At 39.3% G+C, this 12,787-nt stretch overlaps 1 protein-coding gene across 2 annotated transcripts in view; it reads left to right on the top strand.

The window, feature by feature from the left end:
- LOC145987860 (uncharacterized) overlaps positions 1 to 12,787 on the top strand; it is a 116,589-nt gene that overhangs the window by 51,515 nt on the left and 52,287 nt on the right. For both annotated transcript variants that reach the window (XM_083122618.1, XM_083122617.1), the window contains 2 exons: positions 707 to 839; positions 8,171 to 8,599. In XM_083122618.1, coding sequence (XP_082978744.1) covers positions 707 to 839; positions 8,171 to 8,599 — 562 coding nt within the window. The remainder of the gene's footprint in view (positions 1 to 706; positions 840 to 8,170; positions 8,600 to 12,787) is intronic.

Below are 12,787 nucleotides of genomic sequence, written 5' to 3'. Positions count from 1 at the left end.
CAGGGAGAATTATTCTGCAAGCATGTGATCAAGCAAGCAAGATATGCTTTAGCTTTATTTGTCTCGTATATTTTACATTATTTACAAAGGAAGTACTTACAGTTGCAGCTGTCTTTTATATTTCAATGAAAGTTGGATTTTAATAGTACAATAAAACACACAAACAAACACACATATGGGATTCCTCGATGGCACAGTAGTAATGTCATTGCCTCATAATCAAGGGGTCTTGTGTTCGATACCTGGAGAGAGCACATAGTGGCTTTGATCCCACTTTAAACTGTAGGTGCCATCCCAATTACCCTTTCTGTGCATATAGTGACTTCAAAACCAATTCTAACACACACATACGCCAGACCCTGTGGCCGAGTGGTTAGCACATTGCACTGCGATGCCAAGGGTCCCGGGTTCGAATCCAGCTTGGGCTTGGTTGTTTGTGAACGTCCATTAATCAATTTCATCACTCATCCCATCTTCGCAAATTAGCCAAGAGGCACAAAATGCGAAGTAAAATAAACTCAATCAATCAATAACACACACATATGTGTATGAATACATAGATACAGGGTGGTATACGAAGCAGTAACAGGTCTTGCATTGTGGGCAGATTTGTTTTGTGCACTGTGTTGAGTGCCACGGTATATTTTTTTTTGTAATTTTTATGTTAACTTACTGGTTCACCTTTCTACTTAAATATCTATTACAGTAACAAAAATGAGGAGTCAGTTAAACCCTGGTATGTTCGAATATCTGCCAACAATGAAGATCAATTTAATGCAGGCCAAAGCAGTTGCTCAGGAATAGATGAGGGAGACACCAACTCTGCTGTAGAAACAGAGGTAAGTTGTAGAAGGAATTGTCATTTTGTTTATCAATACTAAAATGTAATGTTTCAGATAATGTAGCATATCCTCAATCTGCCTGGCTTATTCACAATGTGAAGCTCACTCTGTATTGGTGCTGCCACACAAAGTTTCTTCTCAGAAGGTCAGCATTTGACAAGAATGCGAAGGTCAACATGTTAGACCAAATATTTTCTACTATGTGCATGTCTCCTGTGTGTGAATTGATGTTTGTGTGCGGAAACATGTTCCTTGTGTGGTATAACTTCTATATATTCTCGACATTTCATTACTGCAAATGTGCATTTTGTCAAAAGATCATTGGTAATACATTTCAACATTACATATATGTTTAACAAACATTAGCCAGCCTCCATGGCAGAGTGGTTAGCACAGCATGCTACGAGGCATGCTGGGTTCGAATCCCAGCCTGGGCATGCATGTTCTTTGTGAGTATCCCTTCATCAATTTCATCATATCATTGCTCATCTAAAGTGACAGAAATGCAAAGTAAAATAAACCAAATCAAATGAAAATTAACAAACAATTATGCATAAGAATAAAACTTTTTCAAAAATTAACTAAATAGAAGTCTAGAAGTCCTTAAACTTCTAATTTTAAGTATGTCATTTTGTGTAACAGTTTATTAGCAACCATTTGAGGCCCAAAATATGTCAAACCACGTCTCATTCAGTAACAAATGGTCATTGTTATGGTCATGAACATGTCCCATCACCGCTGTTTTTTGTGTTTTGAAACTGAAGTGTGCTGCTATAGTTTTCAAGTAGCTTCCGAATTGTCCTCACAGTCCTGGGTCAACACTGAAATTTTAGATCTCCCACCAGGTATTGAACCCAGAACCACTTGCAACAAAGTGAGAATGCTAATGGTTTATCTGTACAAGAGGCTTTAGTAAGTTGTAATCAATGGGTCCCGAGTTCATAGTGGTTTGGGTCCCACTTTAAACTGTAGGTCCAGTCCCGATTTGCCTTTCTGTGCTTAAAGTGTGCTTAAAACAACAATTCAAGAGACTTTTGTTCATTCTAAAACTTTAGACACACTCATATTTTTTATTATTTTGAATATATGTTTATGAAATCATTTTATCTTTCTCCTCCTTCACAATTCCAGTTTCATTTTTTTATAAATCAAAATCACTCTGAATACTATTTCTATTCTTGGATGAGCAAGATGACTGGAGATCAATGTTGGGAGTGGGATGTTTAATGTGATTAAGGTTTTTCCATATTTTGGTCATGGGAAGAAAATAGGATCTTTTTCATTGTTAACTAATTGCAAAAGAAAAACAAAACAAAACTATATTGTTATACAGTCAACTCTCGATTCTACGACCTCGGGTATAACGACCCTCCCGGAAACCGTGAAAAATTTAGAAAAAAATTAGAAAAATTTGGGAAAAAAAAGTTGAAAAATTGAAGGAAATCGGCCGAAAAATGCTTTGTTTTTTCCTCCACTCATTGCCTTTACGAGCGCTCTACCGCTCACAATTGGGTCTGAACTAAAAATAGATACCACCACACCATGCTTGAGTGATATCCAATAGCACTTGACCTTTGCCCTCCCCTCCCTCAAGTGCACCAATGTTACCCCGCACCCGACGGCCTCTACCCAACGTGCCAGGCTTGTTTTGCCACGCTTGCTCTTGGATACGCAAGAAGAGAAGATCGAATGTGCTTGGATGTTATTTTAAATCGACTTGACTTGTTTCCTTGTCCTAAGAGCTGCTGAAAACTCGCGGGGGAGGGGGGGAGCAGCCCGAAATGACTGCTGGACTTGCAGTCTTTGCCAATGTGTATGGCAGGTCAAGCTCTTTCATCGATAAATACCCCACCTTGAGAGATAAGATTGCAGGAATGTTCGAAAATACAGATGTGTGGCGCCTGGAAGTCTGGCCCATCTGTACAGCTCTTGACCTAGAGTTCAGCAGCTTCCCGTGAGTGAGCAACTCTCGGCCTTGTAGACAACAACTTCCGGTAACCGCTTTCATTCAAAACGTGTTCTTTGTTCCCTGCAACACTTCATAAAAAAATACCTAGAGAGGTTGTGTTGTTTCTCCCGAGAGATCTTATCTTACCAGTTAATCTTGTAACAGACAATGCTCCAGTAAACCTGTATAAAATCCAACATTCATTCTGCCCGATTATCTCCTGACTTTTGCTGGCACCAGTCTGACTGGTGTCAAGATTCTTCGAGTTTCGCTTGCAATAAGCGAGAGATTGTTTTCCTTTCCATTGGTCTCAGTGCAAACGGGTTTGTCATGAACTAGAATTGTAAGAATTTCCTGGAAAAGCAACGACTATGTACAATTGAAACAAAGTAACATTATTTTAGATTCTCTTTTGTGAAAACTTTTCATGTTCTATTTTCCTTCTCACAACATGCATCCTGTGCATAACAGGTTGTATAACTACCAGGATAAATGGTGTTACCATCTCCTAGGCATCTTTGTGTCCGTTTGAGTTCCCTTTAAGCTGAAAATTGGTGCAAATTCCAATAACGACCCCTTCGAAATAAGGACCCTTTTCCCGGGAACTGTGAAAGGTCGTTGAATCGAGAGTTGACTGTATCTGCAATCGTTTGTTAGGCTTGTATATATTGTTTTACCTTTAGCCGCCGGATCTCTCGCGTGCCTGTATTTTCGTTCACACCAGTGCATTTTCAACCGTTCTTTTCAAACTTGCTGCGAAGTACAAAAAAAAAAAATCGTATCTCGAGAACTAATTGTCGAAGGCAGATGATTTTTTTTTTTGTTTCCTTAAAGACGGGGCTTTTAGCGGAGGTAAAATGTATACACTGTTCACTCCCAATAATTAGTGTTAAATGAAGAAGAAGAAATTGATTTTTTAAATTGCTTACAGCATGCCCCTGTGCCCTCCTAAATAGATAAAGTGAATGAAAAAATGTAATATGTGAAGGTGGTACATTCCTACAACTGTGCAAAGTTTCATTGAAATCAGACTGATACTTCTTGAGTTAAAAAATAACATTATAAAACGTGGCAGTGGAGTCATTCCATGCCAAATCAACACAGATATGTGCAATTTCAAAGTTTGCATAAATTGCCCTTTTTGAGCCCACTTAGCTATACTAAATGTACTGTAACTCCACCAGTATTTTGCCTAGGAAGCTCAAATAAACATATTGTACAGGGAATTGAACACGCTTTCCAGTGATATATAACAATCTACCTTTGGATAAAAATATAATTTTGTCACGTGAACTTGACCTTTGACCTTGAATATCTCAAAACATGTAATCACCAAAAATCGTGAAAAAATATATATATTTGGTCCCTTATGTCATACTCTAAAACATATCAAAAAATCATTCTGGGACTGCAATGGGATCAGAAGATACAAGATAATATGTGTAACTATGTGACTGATAAAAGCCTCATTACATGAACTATGACGAGTCAAAAGTCCCTTAACACCCCCTACAAAATGTAAATGAGTTATCCTGGTCATGAAAGAAATAGGTTAGGCACAGGGAGATCCCTAGCTGTGTGTATCAAGCACAGGTCTGGCATATTGTTGACCACCATATTGAATTCAAAGCAACAAATTCAAAGGAAAGGGGGTGATGTGATATATCAAATCAGGCAAGAATTTCACGAGAAATGAAGTGGCGAAGGTTTTTCCAACATATCTTTAGCCAGCAAAAAGTTATATGCATAGCTTTCACTTACGATATATGCACATTATCTGTGAGCACACTCGTTGACGTCTCACACTCAAATGGAACATTTGGCAATGTAGCAGGTGCAACATCATCGCAAGCAGCAACTATGCCTTCTCTCAGATGGTCAATATTACGGATGTTTAGTGCATGCACCATTCTCTTCAAATGTTTCTGAAGGTAGAAGTCCTCTTAAGATGTTAGATCTGGGAAATGTGCAGGCCTTTTAATAGATCCCTGTCTGCCCATCAATCTACCTAGAAATTTACCGTGAAGAAATTGCCACAATGTCCACATAGTGTGGTCACACACTGTCCTGTTTCAAAACTCTGGAAAAGTGCCATATCCCGTAAACAAGGAAAAGAACATGTTGACTTAACACAAGATGCCCTCACCATTTAAGGTTCCATTGTTGAATATGGACCAACCATTCCCGTTCTCCATACACTATATCACATCACTAGGTTACCAGCAACAACCATTCGGCTGGAATCTGTCTACTGTAGATTATCAAATCACAGGTATTGCATATTCTTTTTATTAACTTCACCATGAAAAATTAGCCTTGTCACTGAAGAATTTTTCATTCCAAAGGAAGTGTCACGTAATTATTTGAGATACTTTTCCCAATATTCTTCACTATTCAACTATTTGGTTAATGTCGCTGATTAAACTCATATGCAATGGTGTGAATATACTTCTTTCTCTCCCGAGATGTCAGCGTGATCTCTGTGAGTTCCTAACACATTACGAGCATTCTAATGCTTTGTTTTTAACACCTCGAAAAGGAAAAAATGGTTACAAGCATGCAGTAATAACTTTTTGCTGGCTAAACATACGTTGGAAAAAACTTTGCAGATTCATTTCTCGTGAAATTCTAGCCTGATTTGATATATCACATCACCCCCTTTCCTTTGAAATTTTTGCGTTGAATTCAATATGGCAGTCAACAATATGCCGGACCTGCGCTTGACACACACAGCTAGGGATCTCCCTGTGCCTAACCTATTTCTTTCATGACCAGGATAACTCATTTACATTTTGTAGGGGGTGTTACGGGACTTTTGACTCGTCATAGTTCATGTAATGAGGCTTTTATCAGTCATATAGTTACACATATTATCTTGTATCTTCTGATCCCATTGCAGTTCCAGAATGATATTTTGATATGTTTTAGAGTATGGCATGAGGGACCAAATATATATATTTTTTCACGATTTTTGGTGATTACATGTTTTGAGATATTCAAGGTCAAAGGTCAAGTTCACGTGACAAAATTATATTTTTATCCAAAGGTAGATTGTTATATATCACTGGAAAGCGTGTTCAATTCCCTGTACAATATGTTTATTTGAGCTTCCTAGGCAAAATACTGGTGGAGTTACAGCACATTTAGTATAGCTAAGTGGGCTCAAAAAGGGCAATTTATGCGAACTTTGAACTTGAATAATTTAACAATTACAAGACACAAGAGACTCAAAATTTTCATAGTTCCATGCATAGTTTTAACTCCCCAAATTTCATGAAAATCTGAGTTGGTCAGGTTGTGGGCTGTGTTAATTTCATATTGAATGACTCAGTGGTGCCAGCTTCGGGACAATGTCCTGAATTTCGCTTCTAGATTCGGCCCTATGGACGCTGGATGTACCAAATTTTGAGGGAAGCACGACAAAAGACCACTGAATGAGCATATGTCATGCACTTGCTGCAACTTTGAAAAGAAATGGAATTATGGGTTCGGAAAATTTGCGTAATTATGAAAAATTTTGAACTTTGGGCCTTTGCCCCCGCTTCCTTCCTAGACCCTTAATTGTCAGATGTTACTTAAAATGTTGCTTTTTACTCATTCTTACATTTAGAATTTAAATTGTTCAAAAATATGCAATGGTCGATGAGTTACAGCCTTTTATCTTCAATTTATCCCATAGTAACAAAAGGAAAACAAAGTTTTTTTTCAAAGGGCTCTTGTTAATAATAGTAACAATGGATATATTGTTTTGTAATTCGAGTATATCATACCTTTAGACGAAAGCTAATGAACAAGAAAATACAACTGAAATGGTGTGTATAGTTTTCAAGAAATGACACTTTAACCTCTACTGGCCTGATGATACCATATGGTATCATGGTGCTGATTACGAAATGAATGTGCTTTTTGGACCTTCATTCTCTTATGTTTGGGTGGAAACTCTGACACAGGTCTGGAGCAAGCCTGGGAAATTCACATTGATGACCCCCCTCTCCCCCCCTCTCTGCCTCTCCTCTCTCCGCAACATATCCATGACACATTTCCGAACAGAGTTTCACATTTTGGCTCATTATTCAACTTGTATGGCACCCAGGAAAATGATAATTCTCTTGAGAAACGTCCATTCTTTGAAAAGAATACTAAGGTTTGCACCTTCTCTCCAAAATAGTGGGGGAAGAGGGGGCAAACTCCAGATTTTTGTTTTTTCCCATTTGAATTTGGGGGGCACACCACCCCCCAACCTTCCCCTTGGTTCGGCGTTCTGAATTGTACACGGTTGCATGCTCTGATGTTTTAGCTGCAAAATAAGACTTATCCGAAGTAGATTGCTCCCATAGTGCCAAAGTTATAACAATTTTCTGAGCAATATGCAAATTACCTATTTTTTGTAAAAAAAAACAGTTTTACATTTTGGCTTATTATTCAACTTGTATGGCACCCAGGAACATGAAACATGTTTCATTCTCTTTGGAAACGTCCATTCTTTGAAAAGAATACCAAAGTTTGCACTTTCTTCCCAAAATAGTGGGAGAAGAGGGGGCAAACTCCAGATTTTTGTTTTTTTCCATTGAAATTCGGGGGTCGTGCCCCTCCAAGCCCCCCTTCCTTGGTCCAGCATTCTGAATTGTACATGGTTGCATGCGGTGATGTTTTAGCTGGAAAACAAAAAGTTATCCGAAGTAGATTGCTCCCATAGTGCCAGAGTTATAACAATTTTCCTCCAAAGAGTGTCCGAATTTAAACTTCCTGCCAAGAAGCCTGGACCAGAACGGGGTTACTTTCGTAAACATTCTCAGCTGTCTAAAGGTTAATTGCTGCCATGTGCTAACATGTGGTCAGGGCATATTTCGACCCCGCGTTCCCCCTGAATCCTTAATTGTCGAACGTTGCTTAAAATGTTGCTTTTTACTCATTCTTGCTTGTCGAATTTAAATTTTTCAAAAAGATGCAGTAGTATACAAGTTGTAGCCACTTCAAGAATGTGGCGGTAACAAAGGTAAACGAAGGGAAACAAAGGAAGTTTTACAAACTACGCTTGTTATTATTAGTAATGATTCCAGGTTTGAACTCCAGTGGAGGCATATTGCACAGTGGTACAGATCCCACTCTGTATTGCAAGTCCAGTCTAGATTAGCCTATCTGAGCATAATGTGAACTTAAAACAAACTTTGGTTTGTAGCATCAAAACATGAAGACTATAGAAACATTATATACAAATGAAAGTTCACGAAATATTCACAATGGTAACTTGGACTATTGCAGGGAACTTTAGTATATTTGTACTTTTATAATTTTGTTATATTATCATTTCCCTCAACATGAAGCAGGAATTTTGTACTGAAATTGGAATTGATAATTTTTCCTTTGTTGTCAATTTCAGAGTACCGTGTGCCAGAAGTCAGTGGCTAGTTCAGGTTGCGAAAAGGGAAAGAGAAAAGGCAGCATCCACTCGGATGGAGGAGACTCTGCATCCAGTTCCTCAGATGCAGCTCCTGTCGAGACAAAGAGAATCCGCCGAGCATCGGAGGGGGACACTGCAGTGTTGATTGCAAGTCACAGCAAGAGCAGGCCAATTGGAAGCCCTACACTAGAAATTGGCCAGCCTTCTTCCTCGCAGGAGAATAATGATGAGGACGATGGCGACCAGGCAAACGAGACTGAGCGAAGCAACAGTTCTGGGCAAGATAATGATTCAATGGTGGTAAATAGCAGTGGGACTCCTGAGGTGAGCATCGAATCAGGTTCAGGTGCTAACTCCAGAGACGGAGATAACTCGGAAGGTAGATCGCGGCAACAAACAACAACAGAGGTAAGAATGGCATTATAATGTGTTATACTGAAGGACACAAAAATGCGAACTTCAAGGTCAACCGTGTCCCCACTCCCCTCTTCGCCACGAGCCAGGTGGCATTGTTGCATTTGTAGCTTTGTTTCGATACGAACAATAATCCAGGAATAGCAAATACTGTTAATTTCAGATGAGTTTGAAACTTGACTGCAGATTCATGTGGCATGGGCAGAATGACTGTTCAAGCATTAAAAATGCCGAAAAGAAGCCCACTTCCATGTGCCACGGAAACACTACAAAAGAGGGATGAATATAACCCGATTAGATGAGTTTGATGAGGATTTATGATCGTGGAGAATATCCAACTGTTGAAAGGGCGAGGCTTGATTTAGCAGAAAAAATAAACTTTTGGGGTTCAAGAAAATTCATGTTACAAATTCTGCAGAATTTAAAGAAAAGTATAAAATGAAGTATAAAGAAGTTTCAAGTATAAAGTATAGAATATTCTATTACAAGGGAGATAGCATCAGGCTAACATGGCAACAGTGCCCTGGCTACCTAGAGGCTTGCATTTTTGTGTCTGCAGTATAGTAGTGACTATCAACATAAGTGTACATTTGCAATCTGAAGAAGGTTCCATTAAAATGAATGGAACAAGTGAAAGTAGACAAACAAAATAATCATCTGAAACTCGCAGCGTTATTCAAAGAGGTGTTCTTTGGTTACCAGCCAGGTTATGTCGGCGTTAGCATCCAATGTTTGAACTGCATAGATTGCTCTCATCGGAAACATTCCCTGATGATGAGAACATTCTTCCATGTTCTAACAGTATATTTGTGTTAGTCTAAGAGCTCTAGTTAAGCTAAACTGTAGTTCTCCTGTATTTGAGCCAGCCCCCGTGGCAGAGTGGTTAGCACATCGCACTACGATGCCAGGGGTCCCGAGTTCGAATCCCGGTGTGTGCATGAAGTTTAGTTTTAACCTTTTGAGTCCCAAGGCCATTTTCACATGTAACCCCCTTGGTCCCGATCCGATTTTGAGCAAAATGCAGAGTTTCAATTAAATGAGTGTAGATCGGAGGCTAATTGACCTAGAGAGATGAGTGATATACCATTGTACGCAGAATGAACCAGAGATTCAGACTATATGAAATTTATGCAAATTCGGCGTATATGTGGCAGGGGGGAGGGGCTAACTCTCAAAATTCCAAAATTTCGGGGAAAAATGGGGTCCCCCCTCCCCCCAAGGAAAAAGTACATGACAGTGTCGACATGCACATGGAAATGATCGCTGACATGTAAGGAACACAAAAATATTTGCATTATTATCATATGGCCAATGTAACGTGAGTTGTACCCCCAAAAGGAATGGTCGGCATGCCACTGATTCAAGCTTCAAAATGCAGTGGTACCTTGAAATGACTTTAGCTCAGAAACTATTTGCCCTGGAGATATGAACGATATACCGTTGTATTCAGAATGAATCACAGATTCAGACGATATATAATTTATACACATTCGGCATATATATGGAGGGGAAAGGGGGGAAATCCCCTGAAAAATACTTTTTTAAAAAACCGGTTTCTCTCCCCCGCCCCCCAGAAAAAAAGGATATGAAAAGTTCAAAATGCACATAGAAATTATCGCTGGCATGTAAGAAACAGAAAAATATTTGCATCATTGTCATATGACCAATGTAACGCGAGTTGTACTCCTGAAACGAAAAGCTTGTACAGCACTGTCTCAAGCTTCGGAATAGCTTCATCAACTGTTAAATGCTCTGTAGGATAGTAGCAATTAGAGCTAAGCTCATTGATATTGTCAAAGACAAACCTAATCTTCCTCAGTCTGTCATAATTGGGATCTGGGGGGGAGGGTTTCTTCGTGTTGTCCTCAAAGTGTAGGAATCTGAGCAAGTGATAAAAGCGGTTACATGAAATCTGTTGTTCGTAAAATTGTGTGTGAATGTGGGGTTTTCTGAGCCAGTAGTCTCGCCAACATAATCTGCGGTCATGTCCTATCAGTATCGTCAAACCAACGAATGTCTTCATTTCGTCAATGGTCACGTCACGTTCGGGGTTTGTCGTTGGGTGCTTTGTGATATGTTGGTGGTAGTACCTGTTGGTCTCAGTCACCAGATGCTGGAAGATTTTTTCGGAGAAAGTCAAGGAAAAAAAGTCCAAGTAAGAGGATGCATCGTCAATGTGTCGAACCTTCAGTCCAGCCTGTCCTAGGAAAGGTTGGGGGTTGCGAGCACTTCTACCAGTTCGGGAAGGGGGTTGCCAGTCGGATGTTGCAGGAGGAGGGGAAGTGGAACGTCTTTGTGACATATCATCAGAATCAGATATATCAGAGGGAATGTCAAGCTCTTCTTCATCCCACTCGGAGTCTATATCCATATCCTCCAACTCATCTCGGATTTCATCAGAACTGAGATCACCGGGGGCAGCCATGGTCGACTATAAGCCTTTTGGGGACACAGCAGGCACAAACGACACTGGCACACTTTTCACACCACAAGAAAAACACGTAGATGACAAAAAAGTCCTTGGAAGTCTGTCACTTCACTCAAAAAATATCCTCGCGCTTGGGCACAAAATGACACACACCTACGCACAACTTTCATGGACGAAAAGCTAGAATGCAGTGAAAATTGAGCGCAGATTCTTGTAGCTGCTTGAAATTCTATTTTTAGACAATGCAGGGTAACCTGTGTTGCAACTTGCGGAACACTTGTGCTCAAAAACAAAGGTTTCCTTCAGCGCACCTCGAAATTCCATTCTCACAATGCAGATTCAACAACCAGTCTTCCCCCACCCCCACCCCCTGCTTGCGCCCGCATGGAAAACTTTCATTTTGACATCGGATACTGATAGACAAGCTTCCTTCAAATGCAGTTACGAGGCGGGAGTGAAAAGCATTGCTTTAGAACAACAAAGCCGGTCTTCCTTTGTCGGCAAAAATTTTCCCTTGAAAAGAGACGCAAAAGCGAAGTCCCTTTTCCCACCTTTTCCCCTCCATTTTCATAAAGAAAAAAGTGCAAGAAACCTTTCTGTTAAATACATATGTTGGGAACAATAAAAAAATCGAAATTCTAGCCAAAAATAGAAAAGTTATAATGTAAAAACTACGACCTTGACACAGCATCTCGATCGAGATGCTTGGGACCGCGAGGGTTACATTTTGGTATCTCGACCGAGATGCTTGGGACCCAAAAGGTTAATACTAAATTGTTGACATTGGCTTGATTTGATTGACTGATTTTTCTTCACTCTTCTGCCTCTTTTGGTTAATCGTGAAGATGAGGATGAGTGATAATTGATGAAGAGACACACAAAGAACACATGCCCAGGCCGGGATTCAAACCCGGGACCCCTGGCATTGTAGCATGCTGTGCTGCTAACCACTCCACCTCTTGTTGATATTGATATCATGGGACAATTGAGGAGCTATTTGAAAAAAAAAAATGAGTGGTGCCCTTGGTCTATAGACAGTGAACTTATCACGGGACTACCCAATCAAAGACCTTTGTCCTTATAAAGTTGATTCATCATAATTTTGTTTAATGTTAGTGTAACGTATTTCAAGCTCAGGCATTTTGTGTATTTATCCTCCCATCTAATTTGATTACTTCTTTATTCATATTAATCATTGCAAATAGATAGATACATAACCAAGTTTATAACAGTACAGTAGTCCCCAATATCTGCAATTGATATGCACCATGGTCTACTATTGTTAGTATTGAACCTTATATATAAAAGTCATATTTTGTTTACATGAGGGCTGAACTGATGCCGATGCTGATATATCGGTATTGGCTGATATCACGAGTTAGTATAGGTTCAAATTTAATCACCAATACTGGCCATCTGTGTATTCTGCAAGGTGTGCAATTTTGTCACTGATACCGGCCAATACTTTCCCAGAGTCCAAGTATCTCATGGAGTTTAAATATCCAGGAAATTGGCGTTATTTTTAAAACACTAAATTGATTTTGTTACTAAATCATATCTCATGTGCAATTGTTAATATATTAAATGATAGATTACTATGATATAGTTCCAGTGGAATAGATTACTATGATATAGTTCCAATAGAATTGATTACTATAATATAGTTCCAATGGAATAGATTACTATGATATAGTTCCAATGGAAAATTTGCATGTTGAAAGTTACAAATATTCTGAATTACGTTAAATTGCTAC

This window comes from Lepisma saccharinum, chromosome 5, assembly GCF_977018435.1.
Source record: "Lepisma saccharinum chromosome 5, izLepSacc3.1, whole genome shotgun sequence".
NCBI classification, from domain to species: Eukaryota; Metazoa; Arthropoda; class Insecta; order Zygentoma; family Lepismatidae; genus Lepisma; species Lepisma saccharinum.
The sequence above is the reverse complement of the archived record's forward strand: the minus strand, read 5'-3'. Positions and strand labels throughout refer to the sequence as shown.